We start from the raw sequence: 21,451 nt of genomic DNA, 5'->3' as shown, positions 1-21,451 counted from the left end.
GGGAAGTGTCTTGTCTTATCCTTTTGTTTTTCCCTTTTTCCTGGTGATGAAAGGGGGAGGGTACCTAGTTTAGAACGCCAAGTCTTCTGCACCATAATGGACCTTACATTCTGAAACTACAGTCAAAATAAATGTTCTTCCCTCAAGATATTTCTGTCACACAACTCAAATCTTAACATTAGTGTTAACATAGGTATTAATATCAATATGTGTTACTGAACCATGTTTATGAAGACAGCATTATTACTGTATAAATAGATGCATAGACCAGTAAAGCTGAATATTCAGTAAAATTGAATAAAGAACTCATAAATAAACCATGTGTGTGAAGCAACCAATATAAAGATGAGAGACCCTACAGACAGAGAGAAAATATTTGTTGGGTATTCATATGGCCCGAAGTTAAAATAAGAAAACTCAACAAAACAAACGTTAAAAATCCAATTTAAAGGTACTATTGCTTTCAATAGATACTTCTGAGAAAATAAATATTAAGTGACCAAAAATACACATGGAAAATGTCCAGTGTTATCAGCCACCAATGAAATGCAGATTAAAACTACAATGAAATACCATCTCATTCCAGTTACAATAGATATTACAAAAAGAAAAGGAGCAAGCACTATTGAGGATACAGAGAGAAAGGAGTTCTTTCCTGTTAACTAGGAAGTGTGTTAGAGTGCCCACGACTAAAAACAGGGTGAGGGTTCTGACAAAGACTGAAAGCAGATGCTCCAACTGTCCTACTCTTAACATATAAAAAGGAAACGAACTCACTTATTCATGCTTTGCCTGGTACTGTTCTCAATAATCAAGTCATGGAACCAGCCTAGTCTTCAATATCCATATGAATGGGTAGTAGAAATTTGGTATATGTTAATTGAGTATAAATTAATCGAGTATTATTTAGATTCAAAACAACTACAATCATGACATTCGGGTAATAATTGATAAAAGTGGAGCATATAAAGTCAATGAAATAATAGTGAAGAATTTCCCATGTTCTTTCTAGTTAGGATGCTTAAAGAACAAAATAAATCTTAAGTAAAATAAAAAGAGAGGGTTGTCTGGAAAATTGAAGTAACTGCTATGGACTGGAAAGGATGCCTGTGGGAGTGGGACTGAAAGAAGGGTAGACGGACATGATCAATGTACATTGTGTTCATAGATGGAACTACCACATGAATCTTTGTTTGTTTGTTTGTTTGTTTGTTTGAGACAGAGTTTCTCTGTGTAGCTTTGGTGCCTGTCCTGGATCTCGCTCTGTAGACCAGGCTGACCTCAAACTCACAGAGATCCGCCTAACTCTGTCTCCCGAGTGCTGGGATTAAAGGCGTGTGCCACCACCGCCTGGCCCATAATAAATCTTATTAACATGTGATTATTAAAAATAAAAATTGAAGTAATAGGCAGCTTTCTTTTTTCTTTATTAAGAAAATCTTATTCATTTTACAAACCAACTATAGATCCCCCTCTCTTTCCTCCACCCACACCCCCCCAGCCTCTCTCATCCAACCCACCCCCCATTCCTTCCTCCCATGGGGAGTCAGCAAAGCCTGGGACATTCACTTGAGGCAGGTCCAAGGCCCTCCCCTGCATCGGGACTGTGCAAAGTGTCCCACCATGGGTAATGGTCTCCTTAAGGGGCCCCCTGGTAATAGGCAGCTTTCAATTTGCTGTTCATACATTGTCAGACATAGGTAACAGTTGCCTGGCCCTTACAGTGGAAAAGAGTATCTGTGGATCTTGAGCTAGGAGTTTTAAAAGTATAATTTATAAGTGATGTTATGACCAATACAAATCTCCATATATATAGATGCATATATATATATATGCATATATATGTGCATAACTAGTTTCTATTTAAGTTTACATTTGAAACAAATGTTAAATTTCCCCATGTGCTGGAGGATTTGAATGCAGGAAAAACAGAAAAGTTTGTATGCTTTATCTAAAAAACACTTCTGTGACTCATTGTTTTTCCCAGGATGAAACCCAAAGTCTACTAAGAACAACAACATTCATACATGAACCTCCCTGGTCTCACCTGTCCCCAGACTGTTCTGGTTTCTTTGTGTGGCTCCTTTGTATCTATATCTGACTATGAGTGCTCTATGTATTTACTTAGTGTCTTCTTGCCTAGGCTTCAGCATTTTGCTCAATATCAGATTTCCAAAAAGGATTCAATGGAAGTAGAAACCATATAACATAAGATTTCAAGTACCCTCACTCTGAACCACATTTTTTCTGAACCATTTGTGTTCTTTAGTATCTATTTAGCATGCAAATTGCTTGTTACATATAATTATCAAGATGCCTAATTAATATATGAAAATGGTAGAAAATATGAATTATTTGATGTTTATGCAGTAGAATAAACCAGTGTTCTAGAAATGTAGCAAAGACATTTCACTTATTTCAAACTATGTATGTCAATGCATGTATTAAAATTTCTAATGTTCACTCTGTGCAAGACACAGAATCTTAAATTTGTTATCAAAACTTTTGGGCAATGGTGTCGTTAATTAAGAGCAAATGTCAATAGAACTTAAATCGGCACTGGATAATGGTTCCTGCTGCTAGATATATGTCAAGAGAAAGATAAACAAGATGGAGTGATTTATTAAGCAGTGGCACACTCCAGGCAATGCATTTCTGGAGCATAACACTCCTCGGGTGGTGATGTAAGGCAGAAGTCTAAAGACTAAATGGCCTTAACCCTTTGAACAATAAAATAATAGAACAGAGTTGTGCTGCTCACAGAGAATCCCGGCTGATGCAGTAAAATCACTTTGTGCTTTAAAAGAAAGACGACACTGTAGGGATTCTCGAAAGGATTCAAGTTCCAGTAGAATATCATCAACAACTCTTCATGTGTACAGATTATTTAATTACAAAGAGAAGTCTTATTATTTCAATATCATCTCACACTCTCCCACACATAATGACTATGGTGCCATGGTGGCGCTATGTGCTTATTAGCTTGTTTCATTGTACATTCTAAGATCCATGAAGACAAATAGGTTGTTCTATTTACTTTTGTGACTGGATAAGTAATTCATATTGAATATCTAAGTAGATGCTTCCTGAAGAAGGAAGAATTTAAATTAGGAAAGGCAGAAGAAATGCTTTCAGGACATGCAGAAGTTGAACTTGGATAATGGATATAAATGTTAATGGTTAGAACAAAAAACTGAAGTAGACACAACAGGCTGTGTGTAAGTCCCAAACAGATCAGCTTGGAGGCTAAGAGATGGAGTTGTAAACATTGAGAGAATCTATAAATTTGGTACATGGCCACAAATCAAGGAGCAATTTCATGTATCTATGGAGAAGAAATATCAGTCATACTTAGTCTCCTGTTAAATTTTGACAGACACGAGGACACAGACACAAGAAATACACAAATTTCCATTAAGGAAATAGTTAATAAAAGTTGGGGATTTATCTCAGTGGTAGAGTGCTAGCAAGCATAAGGCTCTCTTTAGCCATTAACGAGAGAGAGAGAGAGAGAGAGAGAGAGAGAGAGAGAGAGAGAGAGAGAGAGAGAGAGAGAGAGAGAGAGAAGGAGAGAAGCATATAATTTACAAATGTCAGACAGTGATACATATGACAAGGTATATAATGTGAATTTGTACCACCTGTTATGCATTGGAATTTTTATGCCTTGTGAGTGAGTGAGTGTGTGTGTGTGTGTGTGTGTGTGTGTGTGTGTGTGTGTGTGTGTGTTTATATCACATTCAAGAGTTCTAAATGAAATGTTTCACAGGGCTGGAGAACTGTCTCAGCAGTTAAGAGCACTTTCTGCTCTTCTCGAGGCCCTAGGTTCAGTTCCCACATGGTAGCTCACAACCTTTTGTAACTTCAGTTCCAGAGGTCCTGACATCCCCTTCTGCCCTCTATAAGCACCAGGCATACACCTGGTGCATGTACATACATTCAGGCAAAAATCCCCAACACATATAAGATAAAAACAAATAAATAAATAAATCTTAAACAACAACAAAAACGTCTCAAGGTCATTATTACCTTTCCAGTTTTTAAGCTGGCAGTCAGAGTCCATCCTATAGTATTTGATACATTACAATTTGATTGTAAGGATACAATGATGAACTATGCTAAACGTCCAGTCTTAGGTTTTCAAATGTTTGATTGGATTTTGAAGGTCATGGCCTAAGTAGATGCTTCCTAAAAAATGTCTAATACTTTAAGGACCACAGTCGTCAGTGTTATACATCTAACTATGTAATCATTGATGAGAGGGGGAAATGGATACAGCTTTTATGGATATCAATCTAAAATTGAATTTCCAAATTTATATTCTAAGCTGCTCTTTTTTTTTTTTACCGTGATATGTAGTCCTTCAAGCCCAATTATTTACTGTTAACCAATATTAAACCAATTCTAGAATAAATCATTTCAGCAATATACGTTTCTATACTTCTTTCCTAAGCTGGGGTGGAGAAACATTGTCATATCCATCTCTAAAATCCATGGACAATGTATATGCTAGGGAAAGCTATTTTAAATGACCTATGACAACTACCATTTCCTTCATTAAATTTAGACTTAAAGGTATATTGTTAAAAATCACCTTTCAATTCATTAAATGTTTTCATGAGAAGCTACTTCTTTGTTTTGTTCAATGGTAATAGTACTTTTCAATATGGAATATCTTCATGTGGAGTTTGTAAGAGTCAGGAAAATAGTTTGTATGCATTATACTCTCTATAGAGAGGGTGATTTGTGCTTTATATTTTTGATTACTTTTACCCATTAAATAGCCAGTTCAGCATGGGAAGGGTTTTCTGGCTTAATCAGCAGGGTTGGCAGGAAGAGAAACTATGTTCAAGAGCATGTTGCATACTTGTGGTTCATGGATTCATTGTTTAGCTCATTAAGGCCCCTGGGGAACTAAACTAGCACATTCACATTTCACCCTCACAATTCTGTAGTCACCATCCTTATTATCTGAACTCTCTTTTTCAGTGCAAAGACTTATGAATTTGCTTTAGTGGCAGAAAATTCTGCTGTTACAAAAATGACCGTGAGCATACTGTCATGTTCTAAATCCTCATGGGGAGATTCTGGAGTGGCTATGGCAGCTCTCCGAGTGTTTAACACCCACTCTCTTGGTTAAGGATTGTCCATCATAATTAGCAACAACAGAGAGGTTGTTTGAACATAAATAAAATTACAGACAGCCTTTTGAGTTACTCCCTGTATGAATAGAATATGTGGGGAAATCTGTCTTTATAGCCTAGTTAACTGTCATTGGGAATTACTTCCCTGTGCTTATTACCATCAGTAAACAACTGAGTTAGCCGATATCACTTCTGTTATAATCAAATTAAGTGTGAAATATCAGATACCATCACAAAGGGGTGACTTAACTATTGCATTCTAAGACCCCAGTCCTTTGGGATTTTGTATTTGAGCTCTCCATTGTTACAACAGTGGTATTCTGAGTTACGCTCTCTCAAGTCTTAAAGGCATGGAGGCTCACTCATATCTTGTGTTTCCTGACTCAGTAGAGAAGATTGACGCTTCTGTGGAATTGATATAGCTGTCATTCTCTGTAACAATAAAATTCATCTGGCAGTGGGAAGAATTTTATTGCCTTCAAAAATTATCCCAAGATTTAAAAGCCAGTGGGTTGCCTCTCAGGTTAACTCTTATGCGGAAGCATGGAGTTATTTTTAGCTTTCCTATGGACCCTTTTTCTATCCAGTGCTAGTATTTGTAGACCTGTTTGATCCCTAAAACTAACAAAGAGTTTTCCTTCTTTTCTGTTTTCAATAACTTTATTTGATCCTATAATTGGAAATGCTTTTTTCTGGGTAAAATTTATTAAGAAACATTGACATGGCATAGAACACACTTACAAATACTATATGTCCTTCAATATGCAGAGAGTGAGAGAGATTTTTGAAGTTCTCAGTCATGGATAGGGTATCTCTATCATCCCTTCACTTAAACCAGTTGTTCTCAACCTTCCTAATGCTGAGACTCTAATGCAGTTCTTCATGTTGTAGTGAAAATCATAAAATGATTTTCATTGCTACTTCATAAGTGTAATTTTGCTACCGTTATTTATGAATTGTAATACAAATGTCTCATAGGCAGGATGATCTAACACAACCCCTATAAAAGGGTCATTCAACCCCCCAAAGAGTCACAATCTATAGGTTGTGAACCACTGCCTGAAAGGTTCAGGGTTCTATGGGGAAGAGGGGTTGGAAAGATTTGAAGAGCCAGGGGCAGTGGATGATTTTAAGGAAACAGCATTTCCCAGGTACAACAGGGAGACACAGGTATGAACTCACAGAGACTCTGATAAGCAGAAGAAGAGGGAATTCCAGAACAGAGGAGCAAGTGGTTACAGCATTCCACCTCTAGCTGAAAAGCTCTTTACAAATAATAGCTGGTGAGATGAGAAAAATCAGTGTTCTTCACTCAAGTGACAATGGAAATATCAGCCACACTCCAGGACAGGACCCATGCTTAGGAGTAATTGGCCAACAAAAATTGGACTCCAGTGTCTTTTAAAAAAATGAGAAAGAACATGTACTTGTGTATATGCTGGGTAGTGTATCTGGAAGGAGTTGTTTAATGTGAAAGGATATGATAAATATATATTGTATGAAATTCTCAAAGAATAAATAAAAACAAATATTAGGGTTTTTTTCTTATCACCATATTCAAATGGCTAGGTTGGGCATGGCAAAAACATATTAAACATGTTCCCTGTTCTTTTTTCTGGTCCTACTCTTCCTGGGACATTGTCACTATGTAAAGGATGCTAGCTGATTGTCTGATGCATGGCTATAAGCACTTATGGTTCTTAAAATCAGATAAACTCATAGAAGAACAAATCAAGATTTCCCTTTCTATTTTGTTTATAAACAACAAACAAGTTACATGGAACTACATTTGTGAGCCAGTCAATTGAGCTTTGGTGGCATTAGAATCACTGCCAATGAACATGTTAGAGGACCTTTGAAACTCAGACTCCAATGTTTATAATATGCTGACTTCAAGAACAGATATGTAGATGTAGTGATGAGGGATGATAAAATGACAACAAAATGTATTAAATTGGTCTCTCATTCTTGCATTTAACAACCTAATTCTCAATCTCTAATGTTCTAGCCACACAGATGTACTCAGTTTATCTCTGTAATGGACCATATTGCTTTTATACAGTTGAATTCCCAAAGCTGTTTTTTTTTTTCCCAGAATGTTGTGAAATCACTGATTTTTTAAAAAATAAGGAATAGTAAACAACTCAGATATATTTAACATTTTTTTCTGCTTGTAGCTCTTCATGAACTCCTTTTCAGAACACTAAAACATAAAATGCCTGCTCACCCCTTTTCAATCTAGAATAGTGTCTCAATAAATATTTAATTTTGAAATAACAGCTGTGCTTCCTCTAAAGAGACTGTATTTTCATCAGAAATTATCAGTAACTCCAAATCCATTGCTTATTCATGGATAGTGCTGCTCATTGATTCTCTTTTCATAGAGTTTATGGACCTTTAATTTACTTTTAATCAGAGCAGAACAATGCCCTCAGTACCTTTTAATGGCTTCACCTTTATATTGTTAGGCAGTGAACAGACAGCAGCTTCTCAAAGGCAAGTTGGTTAATTACATACACTTCAGCATTATCCTTCATTATGAATTCATGTAAATTTACAGCCAACCTACAGGCTGTGGGGAACATTTAACAAAGAAGTTGTGATAGAGACATGCTTAATGTATGTTCAACTGTTGATATCCTCTGCATTATTACAGAACTAGAAAATCATGTTGACCATTCAGGTAGCTCTTTTCTTTTTGTTTGCTTTTGCTCCAAAACTTAACTTGAATTTTTGTCAATTGAAGAAAGAATTAAGAAAGCTAATGCATACTTGTAAATATTTTCAAAAGTAACTCTACATACAGGAGATCTTACTTAGGTGTTTTGTTTTGTTTGTTTGTTTACAAAATAAACAACTCAGTGATGGGTACTTTTTACACAGTACACATAACTTCTTTGGCTTGATGATTTGGGATCATTGGGGGCAATTTCCGTGAATTTGTTTTCAGATTGCAAACTTATAAGTACATAATTTCTGGTAACTCCATGACTTATGTAAATATTCAGCTTATGTTCATCTATTGACTTTTCAGTGCATATTTATTAACCACTTCACATGGAAAAGACACTGAATTGTGGGCAAAGGGACTAAGGAAGTATAGTATTATTCTGCACTTAAAACAATGCTCTGTTTTGAAATGCAATGTTTAACTGTACATAAGTTCATTTAGTTGTATATACTTTGAGTCTGGTTGGTTTTAGTGTATGTTGTTTTTATTCATTTGCAATTTTTTATAATAAATTATATCTAATAGTTGTGCTAGAACTCTCATCCAATGACTGATGGAAGCAGATACAGAGATCCATGGCCAGGCCCCAGGTGGAGCTCCAGGAGTCCAATTGGCAAGAAAGAGGATGGATTGTATGAATGAGAATTGTTGAGACCATGATTGGAAAAAGCACAGGGACAAATAGCCAAACTAGTGGAAACACATGAACTATGAACCAATAGCTGAGGAGCCCCCAACTGGATCAGGCCCTCTAGATAAGTGAGACAGTTGATTAGCTTGAACTGTTTGGGAGGCCCCCAGGCAGTGGAACCAGGATCTGTCCTTAGTGCATGAGCTGGCTGTTTGGAACCTGGGGCCTATGCAGGGACATTTTGCTCAGCCTGGGAGGAGGGGACTGGACTTTCCTCGACCGAATCTACCAGGTTGAGCTGAATGCTCAGGGGAGTCCTTGCCCTGGAGGAAATGGGAATGGGGGGGTGGGCTAGGGGGGGCAGGAGGAGGGAGGACAGGGGAATCCATGGCTGATATGTAAAATTAAATTAAATTACAAATAAAAATACAATAAAAAATAAAAAATAAATTTTATCTAAAAGCAGAAGAAATATCTGGGTGATGATAAATAGAAGAGGAAAGAAAGGTATTTGCTTTGCATATACTTGTAAGTAGTGAAATACATCTGTCTTAAAAAGCATATGAGATGGTGCCTTAGCCTGAAAAAGGTTCGTGAAGGTGGAGACACAAAGATAAGACTTGAAGGGTGAGCTGGAGCTTGTCAAGTCTGAGTAGAGGATGGGAGTGAATACTGGACAGGATAACATCAGAAGTACTTCAGGATTTGCAAAAATAGCAACAAAAGCAGAGAAGCAGCAGCCAGGCTCACCTCAGCAAAAGGTTAGAATAACTGTCCACTTACTGTGATATCTCAGTGTCAGTAGATAAGAACTGATCCCTGGATGGCACTCAGAGCTGGAATATTAGCCAGACCAAAAAGGGCTCAGATCTGTAGTCAGAGGTTACTGAGAAGTTAAGGAAGCACATGAAGAGGGGAAATGTTGTGGTCATCTTTTATATATACTTAACACACACACACACACACACACACACACACACACACACACACACACACACACACACACACCTTTGTGTGTATCAGTTAATTTCATGGGAATGTCAGGAAAAGGAAGAGCTGTTAAGAGGCTCATACACTTCAGGGAAGAAATGAAGTTGGTCTAATCTCTCCATTTAAATAAAAATTTCCACTTATAAAATATTTGAGGAAAAATTGACAGAATTGGTAAACAGGGGGTAGAAAAAGAGGAAGAATCTGGGTGTGGTTAAGATTTCTTTGTATGTCCAGGTGGTTGGTGACCTATTTTGGAAAAAAAAAAAAAAGGTTTAAGGCCTATGTAAAAGAATTCAAGTGTATTTGGCATGGTGGAGTTTCTGCTATGTCTTGCCTTTCCAGAGGGTGGTCTAGTGACTCTTTCAACAGACAACTGAGAAGTGCAAGGGTGGCCAGGGCAGGGTGTGTGTTACTGGCATGTTCCATGGTTGGTGAAACTACCCACAGACAACACTAATGGAAAAGGACAAGATGTGATGAAACAAGTTAACTACATAGCTATTCGACCTCCTCTTTCTTTTAGCACATGTCTGCTGTCAGCCTAGCCATTCTTCTTCAGTATTGACAACTAACTTTGCTAGGTAGCTCATTTACGTCTTCTCCAATTAAATCTGTAAGTTGTTACAGAAGGTTCATTTCACATTTATTGATCTGCTGTGGGGTCTTTCACCAACTTTTAACTTCAGAAATGTGAAAATACATGTTGGTGACTATTACTCTACTATTTAATTTTAAAAAATTCGTTTCAGATGTCCAATTTTATGAATATTCATCAAAGCTACTCATTCTGATATTTCCACTGTTGTTCGTAATCTCATCAAGACTTCTGCTAATTTCTCCTGCTCAAACTTTCTACTCTTATTCTCTATTTCACTTTTAATGATCCTTGTATTTGTTTCTTGGTTATCCCAGAGCTTACCATTTCATTCACTGCCTTGCCAATAACCTATCCATAGCCAAGCCATATTTAGTTTTTATTTAACAAATATTTATTTTAGTACAGTTTAATCTATTTAAAAACTCCATAATTTTAATTCCCATAAAAATTCCCTGTGTCAAGCCTATTCAAGAAATTGTCTCAAAGAAGAACTCAACAAGAGAGACCACAGAATTCTCCAATTTGTGTGATTCTTTCTTTGGCGAAAGCAACCATGACATTATGAGAAAGACCAACTGTACCAGGCAGACAGAAGTGTAGAGAGGCTTAAAAAGAGAAACCTGAGGACTACAGGCCTCTTCTAACAACCAACAGCTGAAATCAACCATGGAAGTTGACTTGTGAGTGGAATGAACGAGCTATTTCCATCTCTGGACTGATAAGGTTGACATTAATTTTTCTTCTTCAACAGAATTAATACAACCAACCAAATCCAGTTGATTAAATATTCAAGGTATGTATGCCACTACATTTCTGATATTTCCTTTGAATCTTTCTAGTGGTTACTGCCAGCCGCCACTGAAAAGATTTTGTTAGTCTTTTTCTCCTTTTCTTTTTCACTATCAACTACTATGTCATTACTCAAGTTTCACTGGTTCCATTAAATCAATAAAACCAATCTCCTGACTCTCCATTGCTCTCTATACTCACTTTCTACTCAGTTATGAGTTAATTCTTGCATGCAGTTCTTGGGTTCAGTGCCTGTGCTGAATTTGCCTGATTGTCAATCCTTGTTCTTCAATTTTCTACATTAGCAGTAGACTCAAATAGATCATGCAAAAGATATACTGTTCTGAAACAGGGGAATCATATAGTTAATTAGAGATCTGTAAAGAAGAGGGTAAACTGGGTATAGATAACAAAGTAAAAACATTCTTCTGGAAATAATAAAGTCATAAGGTAAATTCATTGGTAAAGATTATATATTAAAAGGAACCATTAATCATGAAATTTCCTATTATGGGCTTATATTAAGCAATCTCTTTGTACTGCTAATGATTATGTGGAGAAAAGAAAATACATTTGAACAAAGAACACGTCCTAACTCTGTTATACATGTAAATAATTGAAAAGTATTTTCTCTTGTAGTAAGTAGTTTCATGCCAGGAAAGCTATTTCTCAGGAAGTCAGAGTTTGAGAGGAAAAACTGACCTTGAGGTACCCTGTGAATCTTACCACTGACATTCAGCCTTGCCTTTGCTGATGAAACTGAATTTACATCAAAAGATAAACAGCCATTATTGTTGAAAGCCAGCTATGCCTGAGATCCACTAAAAGACAGTAGGAAATGTTATCTTCTGAGCACTGCTGTGAGGATCCGTAAGAGCTCTTATTGATGCTATATACAAAATCATTTTACTGAATATTTGAATCATCATTTCCCTAGCTTCATATTAGTAAAATGCACTCTTTCTCCTTACCTTGCTGAACAAAGGATCCATACACAAACCACATGGAGTTGTAGAGTGTAGTAGATGTCATTGATCCCATTTGCAATCGTGGGGGATTAAGCCAGTTCAAGAGGTAGACTAGTAGTCCCACAAGAAGGACTGTGCCAGCAATACAAGCCCACAGAGACAGATCAAATGGTGCAAGACAGGCAAACATATCCACTGTCTTTTCTGCCCTTCGAAGTAGAACCCCCACTGAGTAGTCCATGTAACGTGTTGTAAAATCCACAACATTCTCTCTGTCTGGAGTAATAGTTAAAGCAGAAATCCCGATGTCAGCTCTCTGAAAAATTGAAAGAGAGAAGAATACATTAGTAGTGTGAAAACAATTTGATTTGTGGCATTTCAGTTTGCCTTGAGGGAGAAAAAAAATGATACCTTGGGTATCATCTTAAGCCTCTTATATAAACTGAAAATACTGCAGAGACTTCTTATAGACAAGCTTATGTGAATTTTGCATATCTTATTGAAAATCTTGCCCCAATAGAGTCAAACAAATTACCTAGTTCATATTGCCAGTGCATGTGGAATCAGTCAGGAATGCCTTAGACACAGATACACGTCAATAAATTATCTGTTTTTTCCCCTTAATTCATTTTATCAAAGCCATCATTAACACACTAGCAAAGTAAAACTTATCCAAAGATTTCTAAGAAAATGTTTCCAAGACATTCCCAATTCCTTAACATGTAAACTCATAGGCAGGTTCCTTGAAACTTCAATTGACATCAGCTTTTGTCTAAATTTCTATGCACAAAAATTATAGTTTGGGCTCTAAACTTGTTAGGGCTGATTTGTAATGTCATATACCAAAAGCCCACACCATGCTTCTGTTGTGTACTCTTCAGAAGCTGTCAAAAGATATTAAAGGCCATAGAGACAGACACTTCTTAAAATCATAATTCCTTTTCTCAGTGTGTTCCCTTAGGTTCCCAGTGATAGCCATCACAACAGCACATGCTCTTCTACCTATTTAAGACACATTACAGAATTGCAGTAAAGCACTGAATAAATGACTTCACACTCAAATTCTGTGACAGGAGCATACATATTTAAATAAATAGGCATCTTGTTTAAAATAATGATCTGTGGTAGTGATTAAAGCAGTAGGAAGCCCTCTCTAGACAAATATAAATACCAATAAGATGTATGCTGAGCATTTTCTAGCTGTGTTTCTTTTTTTATTATTTTGTGCAGGGAGATAGAAATGCATTTACAGCTTTTAGGCACCAAGAAAATGGGAGAGAAGAAAAGTAAGATGCCACATGGAATGCTAAACCAATTTCAATGAATCAATTTTCTGAAATAATAATACTTTTAACACATTCTAGGTAAAGTAAAGTAATTGTTGTGTGTGTGGTCATGTGTGTGTGTGGTTGTGTGTGTGTGTGTGTGTGTGTGTGTACATGCATGTGTGTATGTTTACTATAGCATGCATGTGAAAGTCAAAGGACAACTTCTTGGAGTCAGTTCTCACTTTGCACCATGTAGGCACGAATCAAACTGAGGTCATGAGGTTTGAGTACAAGCACCTTTGCCTGTTGGGCCATCTTCCAGGCCCAATACTGATACTTTAATGTTGAATACATCTAAGTATCTTAAATAACAACCTCTATGGCTTCCTTGTTTAATTTATTTATTTATTTATTTATGAGGAGATTATTTTGTATGACTGAAATGTTAATAAATATGGAAATTACCTGTGTGGATCTATAGAGAAATTCCTAAATTTTCATTGAATTTCATCACTTGTGTATTCTATGCTTGGGAGAAATTTCACCCTCCCCAGGAAGGCAAATCAGAATTATGATGACATTTCCATTTCTACTGACACATAGACACACACACACACACACACACACACACACACACACACACACACCCCTTACTTAACTGTTTCTAAATTTTGATTCACCTTCCTGGGGAGTTGCTCATTGCTTTTTTCAGAATCAATGGTACAGCAGATGTCTGGTGGATAACTGGGCCATTGTTTCTTACTTATATTTAGAGATGCTACACTGCACAGAAAAAGACTCAAAACCACTTATTCAGAATGAAAGTCACAAACATCCTGAATATCTAGAAATATAATCAGAAATGAACGGTGACATAACTCACTTTTTGCTGAGTCTTACCTTTCTTATGTGTCAATTTAGTCAATTCATTTATCTTTTTTATACAATAATTTTTAAATATTCACCAATATAAAACCTTTGGTCTTTCTACACTACCCAGAAACCCTCAGAATATGATATCTACTGTGTCATAGAGTGAGCATGGGAAATATGAAATTGGAATTAGCACAGCCTTCCAGCTCCCCACCTCTGGATACCACCAGTCTGTTCTTTTAGTTCTGTTTACAAATGTGGAGCTGTGCTGTGGAAAAATCTTTTTGTACACTAGGAATATGTATTATTTTCATTGGCTAATAAAAATCTGCTCGGTCAATAGCTGGACAGGAAGAGATTGAATGTGAGAGCCAGACTAAGAGAATGCTGGGAAGAGGGAGGGCATAGTCAGAGAGTCATCAGCAAATGCAGAAAGCAAGATGAGAATGTTGTACTGAGTAAAGGTACCAAGCCATGTGGCTCGACACAGATAAGAATTATGGGTTAATTTAAGTGTAACATTTAGCTGGTAACAAGCCTGAGCTATTGACTGAGCATTTACAATTAATATAAGCCTCTGTGTAGTAATTTGGAAGCAGCTGCTGGGATGGGAAAACTCCACCTACATATGATATCTAACATCCAGGGTCAAATACATCTACATGAAGACTGAAAAAGCTTTAAAAAGGATTCTGAGCACACAAAAATGTCAAGCATGTCTTCTTGGTAACTGCCTTTTATCGGTAGGCTATGTTTGTTAGCAGCAAGCAGAGGCATGGCTCCTTTAAGATGTGGCTTCCTAGTTCCTGCTGGTAGCAGGGATGGCTCTTTTGGGAGGCCCCGCTATGGAGCACTTTATTGTAGAAAGTATTTTAAGGTGTGTTACTTTTGTTTATATGGCATTTGTTTAACTCTGTGAAGCTGTGTTACTATGCCTATGTAAAACACCTGATGGTCTAATAAAGAGCTGGCCAACAGCAAGGCATGAGAAAGGGGCTGGCAGGCAGAGAGTATAAATAGAAGGAGAAATCTGGAAAGAGGGAATTGAAAAAGAATAGTCAGAGAAGGAGGAAGACACTAGGGGTCAGCCATCCAGCTGCACAGCAAGGTGTGGAGTAAGAGTAAGGTTTACAGAAGTTAGAGAATGGGAAAAGCCCAGAGGCAAAAGGTATATGGGATAATTTAAGTTAAGGAAAGCTGGCTAGAAACTAAACCAACCTAAGCCCAGGCATTCATAATAAAGAATAAGCTTCCATGTGTGAATTTATTTGGGAGCTGGGTTGTGAGCCCAAAAGAGAAAAAACAAATAGCCACAGCACTTGAATGGGGTTTTTGTTCAGCAAGCTGCACTCTACTTGGTGGCTGTGTGAACCCAACAGCTTTCCAGAGTTGTGGTGGTATGTGTGACTCTCTGTACCTCTGCCATGAAGCTAAGCTCTTAGGAAGCAAAGCAGGGCAGAGCCAGCCACCAAAGCCACCACTTTGGTCATAGCCATGCTGCTTAGCAGTTTAAACAATAATGTGGTTAAAAATATAGAGAGATATGCAGTAAAGACAAATTCAGATTTAAAAAAAAAAAAACCTCTAAACAGTTTTCAGGGTGTTTAAAAATATACATAGTCTTGGAAGAGAAAAGAAAAAATGTAGAGAAAGTCCTTAAAAAGGGAATAGGGTAATAAAAAGTACAATAAGCCATGAAAAGATGGGAATACACAGAGAGTCTGGAAAATGTATGTTATTGTGTTGTCTTTGAATTTTTGGCTGCTAAGAGACATTGGGTTTTGAAAACTGCTAGGTTCAACCAACCTATATATTTAAAAAATATCTTGACTTCAAAATTTAAGTCAAAAGATGTGTTACATTGGGGAAGAGGTTCACAGGAAATGAGAGGCTATGGATTCACTCTCGGTTATGGATAATCAGGTTTGATTGAAGAAGACCCATGAAATCCTGACTAGAGGCATGAGGAAATAAACCTAGAATAACTGCAAGACATGTACTGTATATTTTACCTGCTCAAACACATAGCAAAAAATATCTTCAAACTGACTTTCGTACAATACACAACCTATACTTATACTAATGCAGATATGTATGTTATCTTTAAAAGTTTGCATATTTTCAAAACAAGGGGATCAGACACTAGTGAGAACAATGGTCCAGGTGATTCAGCATCCAAAACAGCTTCTAGGCTGCTGACAGGGATGATTCAGCCTCACAGAAAAATACAACCAAGACTTAACAGTTATACTGATTTTCTCAAGGTTCCCTCAAAGATTACCAGCACCCCACAATCAATAGGAAGTGGCCTAGAAAACTATGCCTACATTCCCAAAAAATGGGTTATGGATATTTATTATCATTTAGGGGGGATTGGTTACAGGTTGCTATTGGTAATGGTCAGGAAAAAAGCTAAACAAAGGAGATTAAATTCATTCAGGGATCTCATTCTAAAAAGAAAAGGAGGGATAGAGAAATAATGGGATAAAAGGGTAGATTATTAAATCTGCTTTAATCCAAAAATAACTATTAATCTTAAACATTTTATATTAGTATGAATTTTAGTTTATTGATACAAATTTAAAGTTAATTTTGTTAACTATATGTATATTTCTACTCTTGCTTAAAGTATTGTGTTGATGCAGCTCATTTAAAAATATAATGTATAATTAAGAAATACAGATTGATAGTCATCTATAATGGTCAAACTTATAGGCATATTAGGTATATTTCAAGGTCATACACAGATATGTTTAGATAGTGATATGGTCTTCAAACACTTTAAAGACCTAGTTAATATGGCATTTAATAAGTTTAATAACCTAAAGCTTTAGAGATATGGTCTTCAAATATTTTAAAGACATACAGAATATGACATTTAATATGTTTAATAACCTAAAGCTTTTCATGACAGTGAGACACATCTGGTCCTGAAAGCACAAATCTATTTCAGAGAAGATGATGGGTAACAAAAACAAAACAAAACAAAACAAAACCAAAACCAAAACTAAAACTAAAACAAAAACAAAACAAAACAAAACCCTCCATATGGAACTTGCTTTCTTTGAGGCATAAGCTAGTCATTAGGGAAAGAAACTGCCCATGCCACAATTGCTGACATTATATAGTCCAAACTGGACCAGCAAGACACAAGAAAGGTGACTGCCAAACTTTGCCAAGACAAGTTAGGACAGTCCTTCAGAATTCTCTGCTTTACAGGAAAGTCTGTCAGATATGCTAGGCTGTAGGCCAAAGTTAGATGCCCTAAACATTACAGAGAAACTTTGGTTGACTGTCCAGGCAGTGAGATGTCCCTGTCATTAGGTAACATTTCACCTTTCTGGGGTCTTTGATGGAACTGAAGATTATATAGTTATAGTTTTCCTTAGTTATGGTAAAAGGTAAATTAGGTACAATACTTTGTACTCATAAAGATATGATACATAATAAAATATTTTCTCTAATTTTGTCAAATACAAATAGACTAGATAAGTAATTTTTACTTAGTAACTTTTTTATTGTATATAATTTTACTACGTCAAAGTTATAACCTTCCTTTTTATTTAGACAAAAAGGAGGAAATTCTGTGAAACAATCTTTATGTACACTATAATTATGTGTTACTCTCACTGGCTAATAAAAAGCTGCTTGACTGACAGCTGGGCAGGAAGAGATTGAATGTGAGAGCCAAACTAGGAGAATGCTGGGAAGAGGAAGGGCAGAGTTAGGAAGCTGCCAGCAAATGCAGAGAAGCAAGATGAGAATGTTGTACTGAATAAAGGTACAAAGCTATGTGGCTAGACATAGATAAGAATAATGGGTTAATTTAAGTGTAAGAGTTAGCTGGTAACAAGCCTGAGCTATCGACTGATCATTTACAAGCCTCTGTGTGATAATTTGGAAGTGGCTGTAAAATCGGAAAACTACAGATCTGCCCTCCTTCCTGTCTACTGTCAGCCTTTACCAGCAAACTCTATCAACTGTCATGATTTCAGAGACTAAAACTTTGTCAAATATCATATAAGCTATACATTTCCTACTTGAAAATTCTTAACATTTTCTCATTAATATAAAAAAAGTCTTTTCCCAATTCCCTATGACTGCTGAAGCTCCATAAATGTATTTTCTGTTTTATCTTTTTAAAATCAACATAATCTGAAGATTTGTCTTTATTTCTACAAAGCCTGAGAAGACTCCTGTGTAAGCATGTAACTGGACACCCAATCATGGGAGTAGCACTGTGAAGTCTCTGCACTTTGAAGTCAAACTGCATGTGATTCACACTCACCTGAAAAGCCTTCTTGGCAGTGGTATTGCTTCTCCCTTGGATTTCAGAGTCTAGACTGACTTATTCATTACTATAATTTACATTTCTACTAAATACCTCAATTTTATCTCAGATCTGACATAGCCAGGCTTATACTCATGACAAACCATTCAAATTCTCTTTGAAGACTCCTATTTCAATGTGCGATATCTTTTGATATAGCCTTACTTTTTTGTAACCCCATTATTTTCTCCTTGTGACCTGCTCTAATCTGTCATTATTGATTTTCTTTATAAATATCCCCTGTCCACTCTTTTTACTGTTCTGGGCCCCGGCTCCTTACAAGTCTATCTGAAACCCATTCTTCTTCTTTGTATCACAACTCAAAGGATCATTCTTCAAAACAAATTTGACTTTGCTATATCACACTTTAAGGGTTTTCAGTGGGTTTGCCTTGTCATACAAAGATGATTCCATCTATAATGTGAGTTACACATGCTTGAATGGACAGTTCTAGACACTCATTGGAGCACAGTCACACTGTTACATGTTTTTGCTAAACATCTTTTTGAGGCTTAGTCTTTGCACATGCTACTTCCATGGTCTGAACTGTCTCCCTGAAGCTCCTTCAAGAAAATTCACATCTGAACTCTGTGGAAGGCAAGTTTTCCATGCCTCTTTGATTAGGATAGTAATTGTATTTACATTAACAGTGGACAACACACATGACTTTTTTGTCACCATTTAGAAAAGTTATAATTTTCACATATTTGTATGACTTTTAATTTTAATGCCATGTGATTCCTCTATTAAACTATAACTTCAGACAGGCAAAAATGTGAGTACACATATGCTTATACACACACAGACACACACACACAGACACACACACACACACACACACACACACACACACACACACACACACACGCCTGTTCCTATTATCTATTCTTTGACTTTTCAGTAATTATTTTGTTTGTCAACATTCCCAGTGAACAGGAGTTTTCCCTTTACGTTTCCTCCTCCTGATCTTTTGCAGAAAGTCCAACTATGTATCCCAGAGAAGCTTAAAACCCTTCTCCTTCATCCCTCTGTCAAGTGCTGGATGTTAAGTGCTAGGTTTACAGGCATGTACTACCACATGTAGGTAGAGCAGTATTTTGAAGAATCAAAAGGAAAAGACAAACTAAAATTTGACAAAGTTTTATAGTAATGATAAAAGATTAGTATCTTGAATAATTACTTGGGTATTTGAAGTGTGTTTCTGGGAATGCGAGTGTTTATGGTTTTATTTTTTATAATTTTTATAGTTTTTCTGTAGTCACTAAACATCTCTTTTAGTAGGTTTGATGTATGATGAAATGTCATTATATCTAACATTTAATGTAAAATGATTATTCAAATTTTGATTAAGAGTAGCATTAAAACTATATTATATAAATATATCCTCAAACCCATCCAAACTAATTACATAGTTAAAGCATTTTCTTTGGGAGTAGATACAGAGTGTGCATTCTTTCAGGTCATGAAATGTGGATGATGAGCAGAACACAGCACATGGGGGAATGACTAAAAAGAAACACAACTGGGAATCTTAGAAGATTAAGTTTAAGAGAATTTGAAAACCATTTCCTCCAAACTTAATCAGAAATAAATTATCACAGTAAACAAGTCATCATCTAGTTTGTTCTTCAGTATGATGCTGTGAACATCATAGGAACATGACTAACTGGCATGTAGTTAGGGCTTACTCTACATCAAGAGCCATATCCTATGTTCTACATAGGTGTTCTGAAAATTCAGTTTTTTTTTTTTTTTTTTTTTTTTTTTTTTTTTTTTTTTTGGTTTTTCGAGACAGGGTTTCTCTGTGTAGCTTTGCGCCTTTCCTGGAACTCACTTGGTAGACCAGGCTGGCCTCGAACTCACAGAGATCCGCCTGGCTCTGCCTCCCGAGTGCTGGGATTAAAGGCGTGCGCCACCACCGCCCGGCTGAAAATTCAGTTTTTAAAAGTGACTTTGGAAGAACTGGAGATACAGCTCAGTAAGAAAAGTCCTTGAAACAGGAGCTAGGGAACTTGAGTTCAGCCACCAGAATGCACATGAGAAATAAAGAAAACAAACAAACAAAACACAGGCAAGGTGCTGTGCTATTATAATGCCAGCTCTGCTAAGTGGAGACATGAAGATCCCTGGGACATGCAGCCTAGCCATCTTGGCCTATTTGGTGAGCTCTAGGCCAGTGAATGAACTGTCTCAAAAAACTCCTTAGAAGTTACACTTTAAGTTCTGGCCTCCATGCATACACATGTATATGCATTTACATACATGCACTCACAAAGATATGCATCCACACTTACATGCACATACATATGCACTCAAACTAATCTGCAGCTCACATCATTTTATTTGATAGGATATTATTCTAAAGATCAAATACAACTTGCAAGTTTTTTTAAATGAGACCACAGAACAACGAATGTCTCTCCTAAGTCCTTTTCTATTGGCTTTGAAGAAAATGCTTTTTTTTTTTTTTACAATTTTATTTTATTTTATTTTTGGTTTTTCGAGACAGGGTTTCTCTGTGTAGCTTTGCGCCTTTCCTGGAACTTGCTTTGGAGACCAGGCTGGCCTCGAACTCACAGAGATCCTCCTGCCTCTGCCTCCTGAGAGCTGGGATTAAAGGCATGCACCACCACCGCCCAGCAGAAAATGCTGGTTTTGTATTTGTTGCTTTAGGTCATTTGTATCATTCACATCTGTCTTAAATGTCTTAAATATTTATCTGTCTTCCCTTTTGTCAACTTTCTGAGGTTTAAAAAGCAGGGCCTTCATTCTTTTTTCATTGATGGAGGGATATAAATCTCACTGGTGCCCTCACTACAGCCACTTACCCCTTCTGCTCCCTCCAACATGGCATCTCAATATAGACGTGCTTTTCAATCAATTACCAATATTCTTTATATATTATTCTCTAACCAGGGTTCTCACACAGTTTTTAAATGCTCTGGAACAGGCATTATTGAGCTGAAAATAAGTGAGTAATCAGATATTCATCCTCTTATGAATAGTTAATGGTACAAAAAGAAGATAATTAACTTTATTTTTTACCATCTACAGCACATCTGTAATTTTATTTGGGAGTAAAATCATACTAATTTCTCTATAAAAATAAGCATATATCCTGTAAAA

General features: G+C 36.5%; 1 protein-coding gene across 2 annotated transcripts in view; it reads right to left on the bottom strand.

Moving 5' to 3' along the window:
• Positions 1–21,451, bottom strand: part of Grid2 (glutamate ionotropic receptor delta type subunit 2) — a 1,417,491-nt gene that overhangs the window by 305,823 nt on the left and 1,090,217 nt on the right. For both annotated transcript variants that reach the window (XM_042273420.2, XM_042273418.2), the window contains exon 11: positions 11,858–12,170. In XM_042273420.2, coding sequence (XP_042129354.1) covers positions 11,858–12,170 — 313 coding nt within the window. The remainder of the gene's footprint in view (positions 1–11,857; positions 12,171–21,451) is intronic.

This window comes from Peromyscus maniculatus, chromosome 3 (assembly GCF_049852395.1).
Source record: "Peromyscus maniculatus bairdii isolate BWxNUB_F1_BW_parent chromosome 3, HU_Pman_BW_mat_3.1, whole genome shotgun sequence".
NCBI classification, from domain to species: domain Eukaryota; kingdom Metazoa; phylum Chordata; class Mammalia; order Rodentia; family Cricetidae; genus Peromyscus; species Peromyscus maniculatus.
The sequence above is the reverse complement of the archived record's forward strand: the minus strand, read 5'-3'. Positions and strand labels throughout refer to the sequence as shown.